The sequence below is a fragment of the Rhinoraja longicauda genome, chromosome 8, assembly GCF_053455715.1.
Source record: "Rhinoraja longicauda isolate Sanriku21f chromosome 8, sRhiLon1.1, whole genome shotgun sequence".
Classification (NCBI taxonomy): domain Eukaryota; kingdom Metazoa; phylum Chordata; class Chondrichthyes; order Rajiformes; family Arhynchobatidae; genus Rhinoraja; species Rhinoraja longicauda.
In genome coordinates, this window is record NC_135960.1 from 3,884,201 (window position 1) to 3,908,532 (window position 24,332).

The window sequence follows — 24,332 nt, forward strand, 5'->3', positions numbered from 1 at the left end:
TGGAGTCAGGGGGCATGGGGAGAAGGCAGGAACAGGGTACTGATTGAGAATGATCAGCCATGATCACATTGAATGGCGGTGCTGGCTCATAGGGCCGAATGGCCTCCTCCTGCACCTATTGTCTATTGTCTAAATCCTCTCTGCACAGAAATGGGCCAAATGTGGGCAGGGGCGACTATCTTAGATGGAGCATCTAAGCTAGAGCAATCTGTGTCAAACGCGGGCAGGTGGGACTAGCTTGGCTGCACAGTGCCACAGTGGTAGAGTTGCTGCCTCACAGCGAATGCAGCGCCGGAGACCCGGGTTCGATCCCGACTACGGGCGCCGTCTGTACGGAGTTTGTACGTTCTCCCCGTGACCTGCGTGGGTTTTCTCCGAGATCTTCGGTTTCCTCCCACACTCCAAAGACGTGCAGGTTTGTAGGTTAATTGGCTGGGCAAATGTAAAAAAAATTGTGACTAGGATAGTGTTAGTGTGCGGGGATCGCTGGGCGGCGCGGACCCGGTGGGCCGAAGGGCCTGTTTCCGCGCTGTATCTCTAAATCTAAAAAAAAAAATCTTGCTCGGTGTACTCTGAACTGGCTTATTATTAGCAAGATGCGTGCGATGTTACAGTTTTGGCTCATTCCCAATGGTCCAGATACCATTCTTTCATCTTGATTTGGCCCTGATATTCCCCGAATCAAGGGCAAAAAGGCTTTTGGCACGTTGGCCTTTGTTAGTCAGAGCATCAAGTGTAGACGTTGGGAGGTCATGTTGCAGTCGTATAAGATGTTGGTGAAGTCACGTATATCGTTTTCACACCTTACCCTTCCATGTCTCTAGACTGCCCCCCCCCGACTCTCAGTCTGACGAAGGGTCTCGACCCGAAACGTCACCCATTCCTTCTCTCCAGAGATGCTGCCTGACCCGCTGAGTTACTCCAGCATTTTGTGTCTACGTTCGGTTTAAACCAGCATCTGCAGTTCCTTTTTTGTGTTCAGTTTTGGGGACCATGTTATTGGAAAGAGGTTGTCAAGCGGGAAAGGGCGCAGAGAAGATTTGCGAGGATGTTGCCAAGACTCGAGGGCCTGAGCTACAGGGAGAGGTTGAGCAGGCTGGGACTCTGTTCCTTGGAGCGCAGGAGGACGAGGGGAGATCTTATAGAGGTGTACAAAACCATGAGAGGAATAGATCGAGTGGACGCACAGAGTCTCTTGCCCCAGAGTAGAGGAATCGAGGACCAGAGGACATAGGTGAGGGGGTGAAAGATTTAATAGAAACTTTTGCACCAAACAGGCGGCGTGTGTACGGAACGAGCTGCCGGAGGAGGTAGTCGAGGCAGGGACCATCGCAACGTTTAAGAAACATTTAGACAGGTGCGTGGATAGGACAGGTTTAGAGGGATATGGGCCAAACGCAGGCAGGTGGGACTAGTGGAGGTGGGGCACTTTGGCCGGTGTGGGCGAGTTGGGCCGAAGGGCCTGTTTCTACGCTGTATGACTCTGTGACTCTGTGACTCTGCGTCTCTATGACTATATGTCTCTATGACTCTAATACTCTGTGGCTCTAATACTCTGTGACTCTAATACTCTGTGGCTCTAATACTCTGTGACTCTAATACTCTGTGACTCTAATACTCTGTGACTCTAATACTCTGTGACTCTAATACTCTGTGACTCTAATACTCTGTGACTCTAATACTCTATGTGACTCTAATACTCTGTGACTCTAATACTCTGTGACTCTAATACTCTGTGACTCTAATACTCTGTGACTCTAATACTCTATGGCTCTAATACTCTGTGACTTTAATACTCTATGACTCATACTCTCTGGCTCTAATAATCTGTGACTTTAATACTCTGTGACTCTAATACTCTGTGTCTCGAATACTCTGTGATTCTAATACTCTGACACTAATACTCTGTGACTCTAATACTGTGACTCTAATACTGTGACTCTAATACTGTGTCTCTAATACTCTGTGATTCTAATACTCTGACACTAATACTCTGTGACTCTAATACTGTGACTCTAATACTGTGACTCTAATACTGTGACTCTAATACTCTGTGACTCTAATACTCTGTGACTCTAATACTCTCTGACACCAATACTCTGTGACTCTAATACTCTGTGACTCTAATACTCTGTGACTCTAATACTCTGTGACTCTAATACTCTCTGGCTCTAATACTCTGTGACTCTAATACTTTGTGACTCTAATACTTTGTGACTCTAATACTCTGTAACTCTAATACTCTCTGTCTCTAATACTCTGTGACTCTAATACTCTGTGACTCCAATACTCTGTGACTCTAATACTCTGTGACTCTAATACTCTGTGACTCTATGACTCCAATACTCTCTGGCTCTAATACTCTGTGACTCTAATACTCTGTGACTCTAATACTCTGTGTCTCTGTGACTCTGTGTCTCTGTGTCTCTGTGGCTCTGTGACTCTGTGACTCTGTGTCTCTGTGTCTCTGTGTCTCTGTGTCTCTGTGACTCTAAGGCGCACCCACAATGTGTATGGGAGGGTGAACCAGCCTCGATGAAAGGAGTGCGTTCGAGCGGCCAGCTGTTGTGTGGGGAAGGTTTACCTGAGAGTTGGTGTCAGGGGCAGCAGGTGTAGCTTTGCTGGCAGCGCTGGCTCTAGATTTTTATCCATCGGGCCTGGCCGTAAAATGAGGACGTGAGGAGAGAGGCAGACCTTTCACTGACTGCATGAATTGATTCATATTTGACCCGACCAACGTGCGTGGACATTCCTGACTGTTGGATATTGAAACGTGACCATCTGGTGGTGAGAGATAACTCCCGGTACAACGCTGCTCATTTATAAAGGTCATCCTCAGTTGGAAATGTCATGTTTCGTTTCGAATGCCGAGTGTTTGGAAGCGAAATGCTAGTCGGCGGGTTTTCTCCGGGCGCTCCGGTTTCCTCCCACTCTCCAAAGACGTGCAGGTTAATTGGCTTCGTTAAAATTGCAAGTTGTCCCTGGTGCGTGTGGGATAGTGCTGGTGTGTACAGGATTATCGCTGGCTGACCCAGACTCGATGGGCCGAAGGGCATGTCTCTCTAAAGTCTAAAGTTATTTTCTGATGTTTCTGCTCGAGATTATCCTTACCGTAGAACATGGAACATGGAACATAGAAACATAGAAACATAGAAACATAGGTGCAGGAGTAGGCCATTCAGCCCTTCGAGCCAGCACCGCCATTCAATATGATCATGGCTGATCATCCAACTCAGTATCCCGTACCTGCCTTCTCTCCATACCCCCTGATCCCTTTAGCCACAAGGGCCACATCTAACTCCCTCTTAAATATAGCCAATGAACTGGCCTCAACTACCTTCTGTGGCAGAGAATTCCACAGATTCACCACTCTCTGTGTGAAAAAAAACGTTCTCATCTCGGTCCTAAAAGACTTCCCCCTTATCCTTAAACTGTGACCCCTTGTTCTGGACTTCCCCAACATCGGGAACAATCTTCCTTCATCTAGCCTGTCCAACCCCTTAAGAATTTTGTAAGTTTCTATAAGTTCCTCCCTCAATCTTCTAAATTCCAGCGAGTACAAGCCGAGTCTATCCAATCTTTCTTCATATGAAAGTCCTGCCATCCCAGGAATCAATCTGGTGAACCTTCTCTGTATTCCCTCTATTGCAAGAATGTCTTTCCTCAGATTAGGAGACCAAAACTGTACGCAATACTCCAGGTGTGGTCTCACCAATGCCCTGTACAACTGCAGCAGAACCTCCCTGCTCCTATACTCAAATCCCCTCGCTATGAATGCCAACATACCATTGGCTTTCTTCACTGCCTGCTGCACCTGCATGCCTACTTTCAATGACTGGTGTACCACGACACCCAGGTCTCGTTGCATCTCCCCTTCTCCTAATCGGCCACCATTCAGGTAATAGTCTGCTTTCCTGTTCTTGCCACCAAAGTGGATAACCTCACATTTATCCACATTATACTGCATCTGCCATGCAACATAGATCATAGAACATGAACCATAGATCATAGAACGAGGAATGGATAACGTTTTGGGACATTTCTTAAGTAGGGTCTAGACCTGAAACGTCACCCATTCCTTCTCTCCCGAGATGCTGCCTGTAATGTTCAAAGTTTATGCGATAGGAGCAGAATTGGGCCATTCGGCCCATCAAGTCTACTCCGCCATTCAATCATGGCGGATTTATCTCTTCCCTCCTAACCCCTTTCTCCTGCCTTCTCACCGTAACCCCTGACACCCGTACTAATCAGGAATCCATCTATCTCTCTCTGCCTGAACTGAACTGAAGGATACTGTAAATGCCCGCTCTCCGTTTTCCTGCGTTTTAACCGCCGTTTATGGGGGGCAGCGGTAGAGTTGCTGCCTCACGGGGCCAGAGACCCGGGTTCCATCCTGACTGCGGGTGTTTGTCTGTACGGAGTTTGTACGTTCTCCCCGTGAGTGACCACGAGGGGTTTTCTCCGGGTGGCTCCGGTTTCCTCCCGCACTATCCAAGACGTGCATGTTTGCGGGATAATCGGCTTCGGTAAAAATTGTGAAAATTTCTATGGAGTGGTCTGCTGGAGCAGCAGCATCTCAGCGGCGGGGGGGAAGAGACTCGACAAGCTGGTCAGGTATTGGGGGTAGGGTACTGACATGGATAGAAAATTGGTTGACAGACAGAAAGCAAAGAGTGGGGATCAATGGGTCCCTTTCAGAATGGCAGGCAGTGACCAGTGGGGTACCGCAAGGCTCGGTGCTGGGACCGCAGCTATTTACGATACACATTAATGACTTGGATGAAGGGATTAAAAGTACCATTAGCAAATTTGCAGTTGATACAAAGCTGGGTGGCAGTGTGAACTGTGAGGAAGATGCTATGAGGCTGCAGGGTGACTTGGACAGGTTGTGTGAGTGGGCGGATGCATGGCAGATGCAGTTTAATGCGGATAAGTGTGAGGTTATCCACTTTGGTGGTAAGAATAGGAAGGCAGAGTATTATCTGAATGGTGTCGAGTTAGGAACAGGGGACGTACAACGAGATCTGGGTGTCCGAGTGCATCAGTCACTGAAAGGAAGCATGCAGGTACAGCAGGCAGTGAAGAAGGCCAATGGAATGTTGGCCTTCATAACTAGAGGAGTTGAGTATAGGAGCAAAGAGGTCCTTCTGCAGTTGTACAGGGCCCTAGTGAGACCGCACCTGGAGTACTGTGTGCAGTTTTGGTCTCCAAATTTGAGGAAGGATATTCTTGCTATTGAGGGCGTGCAGCGTAGGTTTACTAGGTTAATTCCCAGAATGGCGGGACTGTCATATATTGAAAGACTGGAGCGACTAAGCTTGTATACACTGGAATTTAGAAGGATGAGAGGGGATCTTATCGAAACGTATAAGATTATTAAGGGGTTGGACACGTTAGAGGCAGGAAACATGTTCCCAATGTTGGGGGAGTCCAGAACAAGGGGCCACAGTTTAAGAATAAGGGGTAGGCCATTTAGAACTGAGATGAGGAAAAACTTTTTCAGTCAGAGAGTTGTGAATCTGTGGAATTCTCTGCCTCAGAAGGCAGTGGAGGCCAATTCTCTGAATGCATTCAAGAGAGAGCTAGATAGAGCTCTTAAGGATAGCGGTGTCAGGGGGTATGGGGAGAAGGCAGGAACGGGGTACTGATTGAGAATGATCAGCCATGATCACATTGAATGGCGGTGCTGGCTCGAAGGGCCAAATGGCCTCCTCCTGCACCTATTGTCTGTTGTCTACTGTCTAAAATTAAAAACTAAAGAATGGAGCGATATGAATCGCTTGCAGGTAAGGCAGATTAGTTCGCAAGTTCACTAGTTATACGAGTAGAATTAGACCATTCGGCCCATCGAGTCTACTCCGCCATTCTATCATGTCTGATCTCTGCCTCCTAACCCCATTCTCCTGCCTTCTCCCCATAACCCTTGACACCCGTTCTAATCAAGAATTTGTCTACCACTGCCTTAAAAATATCCACTGACTTGGCTTCCACAGCCCTCTGTGGCAATGAGTTCCACCTATTAACTACCCTCTGACTAAAGAAGTTCCTCAGAAGATCACAAGGTCACAAAGCCGTAAGGAATAGTGAGACCGCACCTGGAATACTGTGTGCTGTTTTGGTCTCCAAATTTGAGGAAGGATATTCTTGCTATTGAGGGCCTGCAGCGTAGATTTACTAGGTTAATTCCCGGAATGGCGGGACTGTCATATGTTGAAAGATTGGAGCGACTAGGCTTGTATACACTGGAATTTAGAAGGATGAGAGGAGATATTATCGAAACGCATAAGATTATTAAGGGGTTGGACACGTTAGAGGCAAGAAACATGTTCCCAATGTTGGATGAGTCCAGAACAAGGGGCCACAGTTTAAGAATAAGGGGTAGGCCATTTTGAACTGAGATGAGGAAAAACGTTTTCAGTCAGAGAGTTGTGAATCTGTGGAATTCTCTGCCTCAGAAGGCAGTGGAGGCCAGTTCTCTGAATGCATTCAAGAGAGAGCTAGATAGAGCTCTTAAGGATAGCGGAGTCAGGGGGTATGGGGAGAAGGCAGAAACGGGGTACTGATTGAGAATGATCAGCCATGATCACATTGAATGGCGGTGCTGGCTCGAAGGGCTAAATGGCCTCCTCCTGCACCTATTGTCTATTGTCTATTGTCTAATGCCAAGTCCACTCCGCCATTCAACCGTGGCTGATCTATCTCTCCCTCCTAACCCCATTCTCCTGCCTTCTCCCCGTAACCCCTGACACCCGAACTAATCAAGAATCTATCTGCCTCTGCCTTAAAAATGTCCGCTGACTTGGCCTGGATTTGGTCGGCACGGACTCGGTGGGCCGAAGGGCCTGTTTCCGCACCGTATCTGCCAAGTACAAAAGTAAAACTCTTGGGGACCCGGGTTCTGACACCTGACAACGGGAGCTGTCTGTGTGGAGTTTCCTCCGGGCGCTCCGGTTTCCTCCCACATCCCAAGGACGTACAGGCTTGTGAGCATAGAACATAGAACGACAACAGGCCCTTCAGCCCGCGGTGTCTGTGCTGGGCCTGATGCCAAGACCAACTCTCACCTGCCTGCATGAAATCCATATCCCTCCATTCACTGTGTATCCACGAGCCTATCCAAAGGCCCCATAAACGCCACTATCGTATCAGCCTCCACCATTGCCCGCGCGCGGCAGTGCGATCCAAACACTCGCTGCCCTTTGTGTACAAAGCCTGTCCCAAGCATCTCTTTTTGGCCTGCTCGCTCTAAGGCAATGCCCAGCAAGCTTTGCCAGTTAATTGACTTCTGTAAATTGCCTCTCTCATGTGTAGGGAGTGGATGAAAAAGTGGGATAACATAGAACTAGTGTGAACAGGTTTAGATTCGTTCAGAGATACAGCACGGAAACAGGCCCCTTCGACCCACCGGGTCCGCGCCGACCAGCGATCCCCGCACACTAACACCCATCCTACACCCACTAAGGACAATTTTTACATTTACACCAAGCCAATTAACCTACAGAGGAGTTGAGTATAGGAGCAAAGAGGTCCTTCTGCAGTGGTACAGGACCCTAGTGAGACCGCACCTGGAGTACTGTGTGCAGTTTTGGTCTCCAAATTTGAAGAAGAATATTCTTGCTATTGAGGGCGTGCAGCGTAGGTTTACTAGGTTAATTCCCGGAATGGCGGGACTGTCATATGTTGAAAGACTGGAGCGACTAGGCTTGTATACACTGGAATTTAGAAGGATGAGAGGAGATCTTATCGAAACGTATAAGATTATTAAGGGGTTGGACACGTTAGAGGCAGGAAACATGTTCCCAATGTTGGGGGAGTCCAGAACAAGGGGCCACAGTTTAAGAATAAGGGGTAGGCCATTTAGAACTGAGATGAGGAAAAACCTTTTCAGTCAGAGAGTTGTGAATCTGTGGAATTCTCTGCCTCAGAAGGCAGTGGAGGCCAATTCTCTGAATGCATTCAAGAGAGAGCTAGATAGAGCTCTTAAGGATAGCGGAGTCAGGGGGTACGGGGGGAAGGCAGGAACGGGGCACTGATTGTGGATAATCAGCCATGATCACATTGAATGGCTGTGCTGGCTCGAAGGGCCAAATGGCCTCCTCCTGCACCTATTGTCTATTGTCAGACCTGCACGTCTTTTGGAGTGTGGGAGGAAACCGAAGATCTCGGAGAGAACCCACGCAGGTCACGGGGAGAACGTGCAAACTCCGTACAGGCGGCGCCCGCGGTTTGGATCAAACCCGGGCCTCCGGCACTGCGTTCGATGTGAGGCGGCAACTCTACCGCTGCGCCACCGTGACTGCCCAGGTGATTGATGGTCGGCGTGGAACCTATTCCCATTCCCATTTTCCTTCCTTCTCCCCATAACCTCTGCCACCTCCTTTTTCTAAAAAGAGCGCCCTTTAATCCTGCACTTGGCATCACGATCAGCACGGGCATTGTGGGCAGAAGGGCCTGTAGCTTTTGGAGGAATGACATTCTAGCCTTAGAGGGAGCACAGAGAAGGTTCACCAGATTGATCCCTGGGATGGCAGGACTTTCATATGAAGAAAGACTGGATAGACTCGGCTTGTACTCGCTGGAATTTAGAAGACTGAGGGGGGATCTTATTGAAACATATAAAATTCTTAAGGGGTTGGACAGGCTAGATGCGGGAAGATTGTTCCCGATGTTGGGGAAGTCCGGAACCAGGGGTCACAGCTTAAGGATAAGGGGGAAGTCTTTTAGGACCGAGATGAGAAAACATTTCTTCACACAGAGAGTGGTGAATCTGTGGAATTCTCTGCCACAGAAGGTAGTTGAGGCCAGTTCATTGGCTATATTTAAGAGGGAGTTAGATGTGGCCCTTGTGGCTAAAGAGATCAGGGGGTATGGAGAGAAGGCAGGTACGGGATACTGAGCTGGATGATCAGCCATGATCATATTGAATGGCGGTGCAGGCTCGAAGGGCCGAATGGCCTACTTCTGCACCTATTTTCTATGTTTCTATGTTTCTAGCTGTGCTTTGCTGCTCGAGTCTCAGCGTTGGTGGTGGGGGGGGGTTACAATTGTCAGGGGCTCACACAGTGAGTGCAGGTGGTGCCCAGTAGCTGGTTACAAGCTCGTAATCCAAACATGTAGTTCTTCTGCAATGCCTGGATGGTTCGTGGATGTTAGCAACAGGATCGGATTTCAGCCGTGTGCAGTGTGCCTGCTATTTGATACAGGCGCACGATGAATCTGTGCCAGCCCAGTTAATTACAAAACAGTTTTGTTTTCATTTTTTTCATTACTAAGTGTTTGGCAGAGTGCAGCGCGCGACAGAGGGGGAGCTGGGACAACTGGTGAAGGGGTAATAAGCCTGACAACACACAAAGGTGCACATTCCAGTAATGCTCGGGGCGGATCAGGGGACGGGTTACAGGATGAGATCAAACCAACTGTTTCCAGTGGTACGCAGTGCGTACGCGGAGTACGGGAGATCGTGCAGGCCGCAATCTCGAGGGAATAATGGGAATAATGGACGGCCCCAAACTAGGATCGCCAACTGTCCCGTATCGGCCGGGACATCCTGTATTTGGGGCTAAGTTGGTTTGTCCCGTATGGGACCGCCCTTGACCCGCATTAGGCCCGGGGAGGCCGCTGTAGGCCCAGACACTGTAGGCCCGGACACTGTAGGCCCGGACACTGTAGGCCCGGACACTGTAGGCCCGGACACTGTACGCCCGGATACTGTAGGCCCGGACACTGTAGGCCCGGACACTGTAGGCCCGGACACTGTACGCCCGGACACTGTAGGCCCGGACACTGTAGGCCACGACACTGTAGGCCCGGACACTGTAGGCCACGACACTGTAGGCCATGACACTGTAGGCCACGACACTGTAGGCCCGGACACTGTAGGCCCGGACACTGTAGGCCCGGACACTGTAGGCCACGACACTGTAGGCCCGGACACTGTAGGCCACGACACTGTAGGCCCGGACACTGTAGGCCCGGACACTGTAGGCCCGGACACTGTAGGCCCGGACACTGTAGGCCCGGACACTGTAGGCCACGACACTGTAGGCCCGGACACTGTAGGCCCGGACACTGTAGGCCCGGACACTGTAGGCCCGGACACTGTAGGCCCGGACACTGTAGGCCCGGACACTGTAGGCCCGGACACTGTAGGCCCGGACACTGTAGGCCCGGACACTGTAGGCCACGACACTGTAGGCCACGACACTGTAGGCCCCGGACACTGTAGGCCACGACACTGTAGAGCTCTAAAGGATAGCGGAGTCAGGGGGTATGGGGAGAAGGCAGGAACGGGGTACTGATTAAGAATGATCAGCCATGATCACATTGAATGGCGGTGCTGGCTCGAAGGGCCGAATTGCCTCCTCCTGCACCTATTGTCTATTGTCTATTAATTTGTCTCTGGAGCTGATGCGCTACCATGCTGAGAACTATATTCTGCACTTTATACCTTGCCATTTGCTCTACCTATTGTGCTTGAGATCAAACTGATTTTGTCTATGTATGGTATTATCTCATCCTCATAAGTTCATAAGTGATGGAGCAGAATTAGGCCATTCGGCCCATCAAGTCTACTCCGCTATTCAATCATGGCTGATCTATCTCTCCCTCCCAACCCCATTCTCCTGCCTTCTCCCCATAACCCCTGACACCCGTACTAATCAATCAATCTATCAATCTCTGTCTTAAAAATACCCACTGACTTGGCCTCCACAGCTGTCTGTGGCAATGAATTCCACAGATTCGCCACCCCCTGACTAAAGAAATTCCTCCCCACCTCCTTCCTTTAAGGTACGTCCTTTTATTCTGAGGCTGTGACCTCTGGTCCTAGACTCTCCCACTCGTGGAAGCATTCTGTTTGGATAGCATAACCAACTCTGTCCATGTGACCATCATGATCCTAAAGCTAAAGGCCGTGTAAAGATGGACACAAAGTATTGGGGCAACTCACTGGGTCAGCCAGCTTCTATGCAGAAAAAAAAGATAGAACATGGGGTGAAGGCAGGAGAATGGGGTTGAGAGGGAACGATCGACCGACCATGATTGAATGGTGAGATAGTCTTGATGGGCTGAATAGCCCAATTTTGCACCTGTTTCTTATGATAGGTAATGTTTCGAATCTGGACCATTCTTCAGACCTGTTCTCCAGAGGTACTGCCTGTTAAGTTACCCCAGCATTTTGTGTCTCTCTTTGGTATAAACCAGCATCTCCCAAGAAAGCACGACAATGCCTCAACTTCCTTAGGAAGTTCGGCACATCCCCACCAACTCCCACCGACTTCTACAGATGCGCCATGGGAAAGCATTTCATCGGGTTACATCACAGCTCGGTTTTGGGATCAGCTCCATCCAAGGCCGCGAGAAATTCTAGCGAATTGTGGGCCTTCGCACAAACCGACCTCCCTTCCATCGACTCCATTTACACCTCACGCTGCCTCGGCAAGGCCAGCAGCACAATCATGGATGGGTCTCAACCCAGGTCACTCCCTCTTCTCCCCTCTCCCATCATGGCAAGACGTACAGAGGTGTGAAAACGCACACCTTCAGATTCAGGGACTAGTTTCTTCCCGGCTGTTATCAGGCAACTGAACCGTCCTCTCACCCATTTACCTCTGCCACAAGAAGGTAGTTGAGGGCAGTTGATTGGCTATATTTAAGAGGGAGTTAGATGTGGCCCCTGTGGCTAAAGGGATCAGGGGGTATGGAGAGAAGGCAGGTACAGGTTACTGAGCTGGATGATCAGCCATGATCATATTGAATGGCGGTGCGTACAGGCTCGAAGGGCCGAATGGCCTCCTCCTGCACCTGTTGTCTATTGTCTATTGCTGGCTCAATGGGCCGAATGGCCTCCTCTTGCACCGAATTTTCTACGGTTTTTCTACGTTACAGATTTCTTAAGCGAAACGAAAGGCCGCTCCATTGATTGCCTTGTGTTTGACCTGATGCAGGGCAGTGGGGAGTCCCCTGGTGATGGACCCGAACAGCATCTGCCGCAAGACCAAGAGGTTGGCCGGCAAGCAGGCCGAGCTGTGCCAGACGGAGCTGGAGATCGTCAACGAGGTGGCCAAGGGTGCCCACCTGGGGGTGCGGGAGTGCCAGTACCAGTTCCGCAGCCGCCGATGGAACTGCACCATCCACAACAAGTACTTCGGCAAAATCCTCCAGCAAGGTACGGCACTGAACGAGGGGGACAGAAAACTGCGGGGCGCCTGTTTACAAATCCAAGGCGGATCCCAAAATGCTGGAGTAACTCAGCGGGTCAGGCAGCATCTCTGGAGAGAAGGGACGGGCGACGTTTTGGGGTTCTTCAGACTGTAGGAGGGTCTCGACCCCTGAAAAATTGAGGGGGGATCTTATAGAAACTTACAATATTCTTAAGGGGTCGGACAGGCTAGATGCAGGAAGATTGTTCCCGATGTTGGGGAAGTCCAGAACAAGGGGTCACAGTTTAAGGATAAGGGGGAAGTCTTTTAGGACCGAGATGAGAAAGTATTTTTTCACACAGAGAGTGGAATTCTCTGCCACAGAAGGTAGTTGAGGCCAGTTCATTGGCTATATTTAAGAGGGAGTTAGATGTGGCCCTTGTGACACGCGCGCACGCACACACACACACACACACACACACACACACACACACACACACACACACACACACACACACACACACACACACACACACACACACACACGAACATACAAAGTAGACAATAGACAATAGGTGCAGGAGGAGGCCATTCGGCCCTTCGAGCCAGCACCACCATTCAATGTGATCATGGCTGATCATTCTCAATCAGTACCCCGTTCCTGCCTTCTCCCCATACCCCCTGACTCCGCTATCCTTAAGAGCTCTATCCAGCTCTCTCTTGAATGCATTCAGAGACTTGGCCTCCACTGCCTTCTGAGGCAGAGAATTCCACAGATTCACAACTCTCTGACTGAAAAAGTTTTTCCTCATTTCCATTCTAAATGGCCTACCCCTTATTCTTAAACTGTGGCCCCTTGTTCTGGACTCCCCCAACATTGGGAAAGGCCTGTTTCCACGCTGTATTTCTAAACTCAACTAAAAACAGATCGATAATCACATATTACAATCGCTCCACACTCCTAAATCTCTACTACTACAGCAACATTTCTTACTTTGATCTCCTTAAATTCGGGGCCCAAATTTGCTCATAGTCCTCCAAATTCTTGCTATTGAGGGCGTGCAGTGTAGGTTCACTAGGTTAATTCCCGGAATGGCGGGACTGTCATATGTTGAAAGACTGGAGTGACTAGGCTTGTATACACTGGAATTTAGAAGGATGAGAGGAGATCTTATCGAAACGTATAAGATTATTAAGGGGTTGGACACGTTAGAGGCAGGAAACATGTTCCCAATGTTGGGGGAGTCCAGAACCAGGGGCCACAGTTTAAGAATAAGCGGTAGGCCATTTAGAACGGAGATGAGGAAAAACATTTTCAGTCAGAGAGTTGTGAATCTGTGGAATTCACTGCCTCAGAAGGCAGTGGGGGCCAAGTCTCTGAAAGCATTCAAGAGAGAGCTAGATAGAGCTCTTAAGGATAGCGGAGTCAGGGGGGTATGGGGAGAAGGCAGGAACGGGGTACTGATTGAGAATGATCACCCATGATCACATTGAATGGCGGTGCTAGCTCGAAGGGCCGAATGGCCTCCTCCTGCATCTATTGTCTATTGTCTCCCTCCCCCCTCTGTACCGGGTGCCCCAAATTCAGGAGCGTGGGTCTAAAATGGAACCAAAACTCGAGGAGCGGCCTACTTCAGACACTCAAACAGGGGCCTGCTGCCTCCCACACTGCAAATACAAATGGTACGCGGTCTCCTCCTCCCGGGAGCTGTCTGCACGGAGTTTGTACACTCTCCCCGTGACCTGCGCGGCTTTCCTCCCTGTTTCCTCCCGTGATCCAAAGACGTGCGGGTTTGTAGGTTGACTATAGTCACAGGTTCACGGAGTCATAGACCGATACGGAGCGGAATCAGGCCCTTCGGCCCGACCTGTCCCAGCTATACTAGTCCCACCTGCCCGCATTTGGTCCATATCCCTCCAAACCTGTCCTCTCCTACCTGTCTAACTGTCAAAGCAGTCTGAAGAAGGGTCTCGACCCGAAACATCACCCATTCCTTCTCTCCAGAGATGCTGCCTGACCCGCTGAGTTACTCCAACATTTTGTGTCTGTCTACCTATGGGATGGTCCCAGCCTCAACTACCTCCTCTGGCAGCTCGTTCCATACACCTACCACCCTTTGTGTGAAAAAGCTACCCCTCATATTCCTATTAAATCTTTTCTCCTTCACCTTGAACCTATGTCCTCTGGTCCTCGATTCCCCTACTCTGGGCAAGAGACTCTGTGCATCGACCCGATCTATTCCTCTCATCAGTTTATACATGAATTGGCCTCTGCAACTTGTCCCTATCATCTAGGATGGAACTAGTGTATGGGCGGATTGCTGGTCGGCGTGGACTCGGTGGGCCGAAGAGCCTGATTCCATGCTGTGTAGGGTTGCCAACTGTCCCGTATTAGCCAGGATATCCCGTATATTGGGCTAAATTGGTTTGTCCCGTACGGGACCGCCCTTGTCCCATATTAGGCCCGGGGGGGCGCTGTAGGCCCGGACGTTGTCGGCCACGACACTGTAGGCCTGGACACTGTAGGCCCGGACACTGTAGGCCCAGGCAGTGTAGGCCCGGACACTGTAGGCCCAGACACTGTACGTCCGGACACTGTAGGTCCAGACAGTGTAGGCCCGGACACTGTAGGCCCGGACACTGTAGGCCCGGACACTGTAGGCCCGGACAGTGTAGGCCAGGATAGTGTAGGCCGGGACAGTGTAGGTCCAGACAGTGTAGATCCGGACACTGTAGGCCCGGACAGTATAGGCCCAGGCAGTGTAGGTCCAGACAGTGTAGATCCGGACACTGTAGGCCCGGACAGTGTAGGCCCGGGCAGTGTAGTCCCAGGCAGTGTAGGCCCGGACACTGTAGGCCCGGACAGTGTAGGCCCGGACAGTGTAGGCCCAGAGGCCCGGGTGGCGCCTAACGGAGGTTACTGTCTGGACCTACAGCGTCCGGGCCTACAGCGTCCGGGCATACAGCATCTGGGCCTACAGTGTACGGGCCTACAGCGTCCGGGCGTATAGCGCCCCCCGGGCCTAATACGGGACAAGGGCGGTCCCGTACAGGACAAACCAATTTAGCCCAAAATACGGGATGTCCCGGCTAATATGGGACAGTTGGCAACCCAATTCTCCTGCCTTCTCCCCATAACCCCTGACTCCCATGCCAATCAAGGATCTATCTGCTTTAAAAATACTCAATGACTCGGCCTACACTGGCCTCCGTGGCAATGACAGGGGTCAAGACTGCGATGCGGTGCTGTGCAGGGACAGGGAGGGAGAGGGCAGGGGTGGCGGGTCAAAAGGGTGTTCATCCATCAGTTTGCATTAATCCGTGAACCTTCTAATCCGGTTAAGTATTCTCCTGAAGGGCTCCTGTCTTGGCACCTGCGTGTCAGTGCGGAGAACTCTGCGATGTTTAGGTCACCCACAGCTTCAAACTTGAATCTCCTGATGATCGGGGTGTGAGATTTAACTCCTTCACCCCAGTCTTGCCTGTGTGGACCCAGCGGATGTACAACGATGATCCCAGGAATGAGTGGGTTTGGGCGGTAGAGTTGCTGCCTTATAGCAAATGCAGCACCGGAGACCCGGGTTCGATCCCGACTACGGGCGCTGTCTGTACGGAGTTTGTACGTTCTCCCCGTTGGCGCGGACTCGGTGGGCCGAAGTGCCTGTATCCGCGCTGTATCTCTAAACTAAATTAAAAACAAACTAAACTAAACCTACGATGGGCGTTTGTTCCCCATGTTGGGGGAGTCCAGAACCAGGGGTCGCAGTTTAAGAATAAGGGCGTCACGGTGGCGCAGCGGTAGAGTTGCTACCTTACAGCGAATGCAGCGCCGGAGACTCAGGTTCGATCCTGACTACGAGCGCCGTCTGTACGGGGTTTGTACGTTCTCCCCGTGACCTGCGTGGGTTTTCTCCGAGATCTTCGGTTTCCTCCCACACTCCAAAGACGTGCAGGTATGTAGGTTAATTGACTGGGTAAATGTAAGCATTGTCCCTAGTGTGTGTAGGATAGTGTTAATGTGCGTGGATCGCTGGGCGGCGCGGACCCGGTGGGCCGAAGAGCCTGTTTCCGCCACGTATCTCTAAATCTAAAAAAAAAATCTAAATAAGGGTTAGGCCATTTTGGACTTGGATGAGGAAAAACCTTTTCACCCAGAGAGTTGTGAATTTGTGGAATTCTCTGCCAGAGAGAGTCAGATATACCTCTGAGGGCTAACGGAATCAAGCCATATGGGGAGAAAGCAGGAACGGGGTACAAATCAGCCATGATCATATTGAAAGGCGGTGCTGGCTCGTAGGGCCGAATGGCCTACTCCTGCACCTATTTTCTATATTTCTACGTTTGTCGGCACTGGGCCTGTACTCGCTGGAGTTTAGAAGAATGAGGGGGGACCTCATTGGAACGTACAGTATAGTGAAAGGCCCGGATAGAGTGGATGTGGAGAGGATGTTTCCACTAGTGGGAGAGTCTGGGACCAGAGGTCACAGCCTCAGAATTAAAGGACGTTCCATTAGGAAGGAGATGAGGAGGAATTTATTTAGACAGAGGGTGGTGAATCTGTGGAAATCTTTGCCAAGTCAGTGGATATTTTTTAATGCAGAGATAGATTGATTTTTTATTAGTACAGTTGTCAGAAGTTATGGGGAGAAGGCAGGAGAATGGGGTTAGGAGGGAGAATAGATCAGCCAAGATTGAATGGTGGAGTAGACTTGATGGGCCGAATGGCCTAATTCTACTCCTAGCACTTGTGACCTTATGACCGTATGACCTGCGGGTCAGGCAGCATCTCTGGAAAATTTGGATAGGTGACGTTTCAGGTTAGGACATTTTTTTCAGGTTTAAAGAATGGTCCTGAACCGAAACACAACAGTTAATTAAAATGGGAAGTCAACAGACAATAGGCAATAGACAATAGGTGCAGGAGTAGGCCATTCAGCCCTTCGAGCCAGCACCGCCATTCAATGCGATCATGGCTGATCACTCTCAATCAGTACCCCGAAGTCAGGGGTTATGGGGAGAAGGCGGGAGAGATAGGAGGGAGAGATAGATCGGCCAAGGTTGAATGGCGGAGTAGAATTGATGGGCCGAATAACCTAATTCTGCTGCTATCACTACATCCTTAAGTCCTTATGATCACCTGTCATAAGTCATAGGAGCAGAATTAGGCCATTCAGCCCATCAGAGTGGATATTCTTCCTTGCCTGCATCCTAAGGATATCATAAATCCGGCACGGTGGCGCAGCGGTAGTGTTGCTGCCTCACAGCGCCGGACACCCGGGTTCCATCCCGACTACGGGCGCCATCTGTACGGAGTTTGTACGTTCTCCCCGTGACCCGCGTGGGTTTTCTCCGAGATCTTCGCTTTCCTCCCACACTCCAAAGACGTGCAGGTTTGGAAGTTAATTGGCTTCTCTTAAATGTACGATCGGCCCTGGTGTGCTTAGGATAGAGCTAGTGTGCGGGGATCGCCGGTCGGCGCGGACTCGGTGGGCCGAAGGGGACGTTTCCGCGCTGTATCTCTGAACTAAACTAAACTCTGATGGATTTCCTTCTGATCAGCCATGATCACAGTGAATGGCGGTGCTGACTCGGAGAGCCGAATGGCCTCCTCCTGCACCTATTGTCTATTGTCTATTGTCTATTGAACTGGACATTGGCTCTCCGTCCGTCCTCTATCCTTGACGCCTTTCTAACTTTACTCTCATCCCGTTGAGTTCCACTGTCTGTGTTAACCCGTTGTTGCCTCTCCGACAGTTCAATGTAGTTTGTTGTCACGTATACCGAGGTACGGTAAAAAGCTTTTGTTGCGTGCGTGATACATGATTACTATCGAGCCATTCACACCGTGCCGCCCAATTAGGGTTGCCAACTTCCTCACTCCCAAATAAGGGACAAAGGGTGACGTCACCGCCCCACGCCCCACGCGACCTCACCCAGCCAGCGGCCACGTGCTCCCGCTCCACCAATGGCGGCCGCCCGGGCCGGGAGGCGGGTTGCTATACAACCTCCTGGGCCTACACTGTCCGGGACTGCTGCGGCCCCCGGGCTACAGTGTCCGGGCCCAGTCTCCGGGCCCACAGTGTCCGGGCCTACTGTGTCCGGGCCCACAGTGTCCGGGCCTACAGTGTCCGGGCCTACAGTGTCCGTGCCTACAGTGACCGGGCCTACAGTGTCCGGGCCTACAGTGTCCGGGCCTACAGTGACCGGGCCTACAGTGTCCGGGCCTACAGTGTCCAGGCCTACAGTGTCTGGGCCTACAGAATCCGGGCCTACAGTGCCGTCCAGTCCTAATACGGGGCAAGGGCGGTCCCATAAAGGACAAAACAATTTAGCTCAAGATACGGGATGTCCTGGCTAATACGGGACAGTTGGCAACACTACGCCCAATATCCATTTGTAGTAGAATCAGAACAGTGAAATCCTTGAGTTTGGAAGACCCTTGTTGCTCGTTTTTGATGAACGCACGTCTGGAGAAAAGTTGGGAGTAAACTTGAGAGACTGGGAGAAGAGAGACTGGGAGAAGAGGGACTGGGAGAAGGAAGAAATAAATAAGTTTAAAAAAAAAACAAAAAGCACAGAGGATATAGGTTTTAGGTGAGGGGGTGGCGGGGGGGGGGGGGGGCGGGGGGGCGAAGATTTAATAGGAACCTGAGGGGTAACTTTTTCACACAAAGGGTGTTGGGTGTATGGAACGAGCTGCCGGAAGAGATAGTTGAGGCAGGGACTATCGTGTGACGTTTAAGAAAAATTTAGACATGGATAGAACAGGTGTAGAGGGAAATGGGCCAAACGCAGGCAGGTGGATGGGAAATGTTGGTCGGTGTGGGCAAGTTTTGCCGAAGGGCTTGTTTCCGGGCTGTATCACTTTCCGGGCTGTATCACTCTATGACTCTCGATAAGTATTTTATACTTTAATTAGATTAGTCATGCATTAATTACAGAGTATTCCTGGAGAGCAATGAATCGGCAGTAAGGAAGGCAAGCTCAATGCTAGCATTTAACAGTGTATCAAGAGGACTGGAATACAAAAACAGGGATGTAATGCTGAGGCTCGATAAGGCGCTGGTCAGGGCGCATTTGACAATAGACAATAGGTGCAGGAGGAGGCCATTCGGCCCTTCGAGCCAGCACCGCCATTCAATGTGATCATGGCTGATCATTCTCAACCAGTACCCCATTCCTGCCTTCTCCCCATACCCCCTGACTCCGCTATCCTTATCTAGCTCTCTCTTGAATGCATTCAGAGACTTGGCCTCCACTGCCTTCTGAGGCAGAGAATTCCACAGATTTACAACCCTCTGACTGAAAAAGTTTTTCCTCATCTCCGTTCTAAATGGCCTCTTCCCCTTATTCTTAAACTGTGGCCCCTGGTTCTGGACTCCCCCAACATTGGGAACATGTTTCCTGCCTCTAACGTGTCCAACCCCTTAATAATCTTATACGTTTCGATAAGATCCCCTCTCATCCTTCTAAATTCCAGTGTATACAAGCCTAGTCGCTCCAGTCTTTCAACGTACGACAGTCCCGCCATTCCGGGAATTAACCTAGTGAACCTACGCTGCACGCCCTCAATAGCAAGAATTTGGAGGACTACGAGCAAATGAGGGCCCCATATCTGAGGGAAGGGGCGTGCTGGCTCTGGAGAGGGTCCAGAGGAGGTTTACAAGAACGATCCCAGGAATGAGAGGGTTAACATATGATGAGCGTTTGTCGGCATTGGGCCTGTACTCGCTGGAGTTTAGAAGGTTGAGGAGGGACCTCATTGAAACGTACAGGATAATGAAAGGCCCGGATAGAGTGGATGTGGAGAGGATGTTTCCACTGGTGGGAGAGTCTAGGACCAGAGGTCACAGCCTCAGAATTAAAGGGCGCTCTTTTAGAAACGAGATGAGGAGGAACTTCTTTAGTCAGAGGGTGGTGAATCTGTGGAACTCATTGCCAGAGAGGGCTGTGGAGGCCAAGTCAATGGATATTTTTAAGGCAGAGATAGACAAATTCTTGATTAGAACGGGTGTCGAGGGTTATGGGGAGAAGGCCAGGAAAATGGGATTAGGAGGCAGAGATCAGACGGAGGCAGGAGGCGGAGTAGACTCGATGGGCCGAATGGCCTAATTCTACCCCGATAACTCGTGAACTTGTGACTGGAGTTCGACTATCATACTGAATGTCCCGACTGATAGTTTAGTTTAGTTTAGAGATACTGTGGGGAAACAGGCCCTTTTGGCCCACCGGGTCCACGCCGACCAGCGATCCCCGCACATTAACACCATCCTACACCCACTAGGGACAATTTATTACATTTACCAAGCCAATTAACCTACGTACCTGCACGTCTTTGGAGTGTGGGGGGAAACCGAAGATCTCGGAGAAAACCCACGCAGGTCACGGGGAGAACGTACAAACTCCACACAGACAGCGCCCGTAGTCGGGATGGAACCCGGGTCTCCGGCGCTGCATTCGCTGTAAGGCGGCAACTCTACCGTGACCGCCCAAAGGCAAGCATAGCGCACGCACTTCTTCACCACTCCATTAACATGCGTAAGGCCCGGACTCTGAGATGGCAACTGGATTGGTCAGAGTTAGAGAGAATATGCATTCAGGAGAGAGCTAGATAGAGCTCTTAAGGATAGCGGAGTCAGGGGGTATGGGGAGAAGGCAGGAACGGGGTACTGATTGAGAATGGTCAGCCATGATCGCATTGAATGGCGGTGCTGGCTCGAAGGGCCGAATGGCCTCCTCCTGCACCTATTGTCTATTGTCTATAAGATGGGGGGTAAAACTGGAGGGGGGAAGTTCAAGTTCAAGGTGGCTGGGGCAGACTGAAGCAGACTGGACACCAGTTCCTGGTCACTGAAGGGCCTGTTTCCACACTGTGGGACTCTTGTCTGAACGGAATTTGCACGTTCTCCCCGTGGCCTGCGTGGGTTTTCTCCGGGTGCTCCGGTTTCCTCCCGCGCTCTGAAGACGCGCAGGTTTGTAGTGTAAGAAAATAACTGCAGATGCTGGTACAAATCGAAGGTATTTATTTCACAAAACGCTGGAGTAACTCAGCAGGTCAGGCAGCATCTCGGGAGAGAAGGAATGGGTGACGTTTTGGGTCGAGACCTTTCTTCAGAATGATGTCAGGGTGGGGGGGGGGGGACGACAAAGGAAGGATATAGGTGGAGACAGGAAGATAGGGGGTTTGTAGCTTCAGTAAAATTGTAAATTGTCCCTCATGAGCAGGATGGTGTGAGCGTGCGTGTGGATCGCTGGTCGGCGTGGAAACGGTGGGCCGAAGGGCCTCTTTCAGTTCATCGGTTTATCAGCCTGCTTAGCTTATTGTCACGTGTACCGAGGTACAGTGAAAAGCTCTTGTCGCGTGCTAACCAGTCAGCGGAAAGACAACACACGATTACAATCGAGCCACTTACAGTGCACAGACGCGTGATAAGGGAATAATGTTTAGTGCAAGGTAAAGCCAGCAAAGTCCGATCAAAGAGAGGAATTTAAGGAGATCAAAGTAGGAAATGTTGCTGTAGGAGTAGAGATTTAGGAGGGTGGAGCGATTGTAACGTGTGACTGTAGATCTGGTTTTTAGTTGAGTTTAGAAATACAGCGCGGAAACAGGCCCTTCGGCCCACCGGGTCCGCGCCGACCAGCGATCCCCGCACACACTAACGCGATCCGACACTAGGGAAAATGTCCACATATACACCAAGCCAATTAACCAACAAACCCGCACGTCTTCAGAGTGTGGGAGAAAACTGAAGATCTCGAAGAAAACCCACGCAGGTCACGGGGAGAACTCCGTACAGACGGCAACCGTAGTCAGGATCGAACACGGGTCTCCGGCGCTGTAAGCGCTGTAAGGCGGCATCTCTACCGCTGCGCCACCGTGACCGCCGTCTGCCTCTGTGGCTGGCACACAAATAGTCGCTTGGGGTTGGGCGCCATCTTGGAACCATCTTGCGCACTGTATCTCAGATTGTTATCTCAATGGTGTCAGATTAGGTGAAGGGGAAGTGCAACGAGACCTTGTACACCAGTCACTGAAAGTAAGCGTGCAGGTACAGCAGGCAGTGAAGAAAGCTAATGGCATGTTGGCCTTCATAACGAGAGGATTTGAGTCTAGGAGTAAAGAGGTCCTTCTGCAGTTGTACAGGGCCCTGGTGAGGCCACATCTGGAGTACTGTGTGCAGTTTTGGTCTCCTAATTTGAGGAAGGACATCCTTGCTATTGAGGCAGTGCAGCATAGGTTCGCCAGGTTAATCCCCGGGATGGCGGGACTGTCATATGAGGAAAGATTGGAAAGACTGGGCTTGTATTCACTGGATTTTGGAAGGACGAGAGGGGATCTAATAGAGACGTATAAAATTATAAAAGGACTGGACAAGCTAGATGCAGGAAAAATGTTCCCAATGTTGGGGGAGTCCAGAACCAGGGGCCACACAGTCTAAGAATAAAAGGGAGGCCATTTAAAACTGAGGTGAGAAGGAACTTTTTCACCCAGAGAGTTGTGAATTTGTGGAATTCTCTGCCACAGAGGGCAGCGGGGGCCAATTCACTGGATGAATTTGAAAGAGAGTTCGATAGAGCTCTAGGGGCTAGCGGAATCAAGGGATATGGGGAGAAGGCAGGCACGGGTTACTGATTGTGGATGATCAGCCATGATCACAATGAATCATCCAGAACAAGGGGCCACAGTTTAAGAATAAGGGGTAGGCCATTTAGAACGGAGATGAGGAAGAACTTTTTCAGTCAGAGAGTTGTGAAGGTGTGGAATTCTCTGCCTCAGAAGGCAGTGGAGGCCAGTTCGTTGGATGCTTTCAAGAGAGAGCTGGATAGAGCTCTTAAGGATAGCGGAGTGAGGGGGTATGGGGAGAAGGCAGGAACGGGGTACTGATTGAGAGTGATCAGCCATGATCGCATTGAATGGCGGTGCTGGCTCGAAGGGCTGAATGGCCTACTCCTGCACCTATTGTCTATTGTCTATTGAATGGCGGTGCTGGCTCGAAGGGCCAAATGGCCTCCTCCTGCACCTATATTCTATGTTTCTGTGTTTCTAAACTAAACTAAACCTGTGGTTCCAGGCAGAACCAAAGCAAACAACAAATCCTAACTCTGGGAAGACAATTTGACTAACTGTGACTGGCCCAGACCTCTTCACAGGGAGATCAAGAGAAGACATCAATTGTCATCTCAGCGATTCACAATCCTTTCATTCACGAGTACTTTAACACGTTAAGGACGTCCAGATCTATGAAGTAATTCATTTGCTCTGCCAAAACTTTAAATAGTTAGTGAACGTTTAATCCGGGTAACCTGGTCCAGCAACAACGTGTGGACACTATTGTTCTCAGATGGATCAGCCGATCTTCCTGGCATTAGATTCTCTTCTTTGTGGGCACAGCCCAGACCATCGCACAAACCAACTTCCCATCCATTGACTCCATCCACACCTCACGCTGCCTTGGCAAGGCCAGCAGCCCAGACCATCGCACAAACCAACCTCCCTTCCATTGACTCCATCTACACCTCACGCTGCCTCGGCAAGGCCAGCAGCACAATCAAGGACCAGTCTCCCCCGGCCACTCCCTCTTCTCCCCTCTCCCATCGGGCAAAAGGTACAGAAGTGTGAAAATGCACACCTCCAGAGTCAGGGACAATTTCTTCCCGGCTGTTTTCGGGCAACTGAACCATCCTACCACAATCAGAGAGCAGTGCTGAACTACGATCTACTTAATTGGTGACCCATGGACTTTCCTTGATTGGGCTTTCCTCTGTGAAACGTCGCCTATCCACGTTCTCCAGAGATGCTGCCTGACCCGCTGAGTTTCTCCAGCACTCTGTGAAATGTCACCTATCCATGTTCTCCAGAGATGCTGCCTGACCCGCTGAGTTACTCCAGCACTCTGTGAAACGTCGATTATCCATGCTTTCCAGGACTTGAGGGCCTGAGCTGTCGGGAGAGGTTGAGCAGGCTAGGACTCTATCCATCGGAGCGCAGGAGGATGAGGTGTGATCTTATAGAGGGGTGTCGAAGATAAAGTCCTAGCCTGCTCACCCTCTCCCAATTGCTCAGGCCCTCATGTCCTGGCAACAGCGGTAGAGTTGCTGCCTTACAGCGAATGCAGCGTCGGAGACCCGGGTTCCATCCCGACTACGGGTGCTGTCTTTTTAGTCTAGAGATACAGCACAGAAACTGGCCCT

The 24,332-nt window shown here is 50.6% G+C and overlaps 1 protein-coding gene across 1 annotated transcript in view; it reads left to right on the forward strand.

Moving 5' to 3' along the window:
• Positions 1–11,952: 11,952 nt before the first annotated feature.
• Positions 11,953–24,332, forward strand: part of LOC144596180 (protein Wnt-6-like) — a 63,566-nt gene continuing 51,186 nt past the window's right edge. Inside the window, exon 1 of the mRNA XM_078404365.1 lies at positions 11,953–12,166. Coding sequence (XP_078260491.1) covers positions 11,968–12,166 — 199 coding nt within the window. The 5' untranslated portion in view covers positions 11,953–11,967. The remainder of the gene's footprint in view (positions 12,167–24,332) is intronic.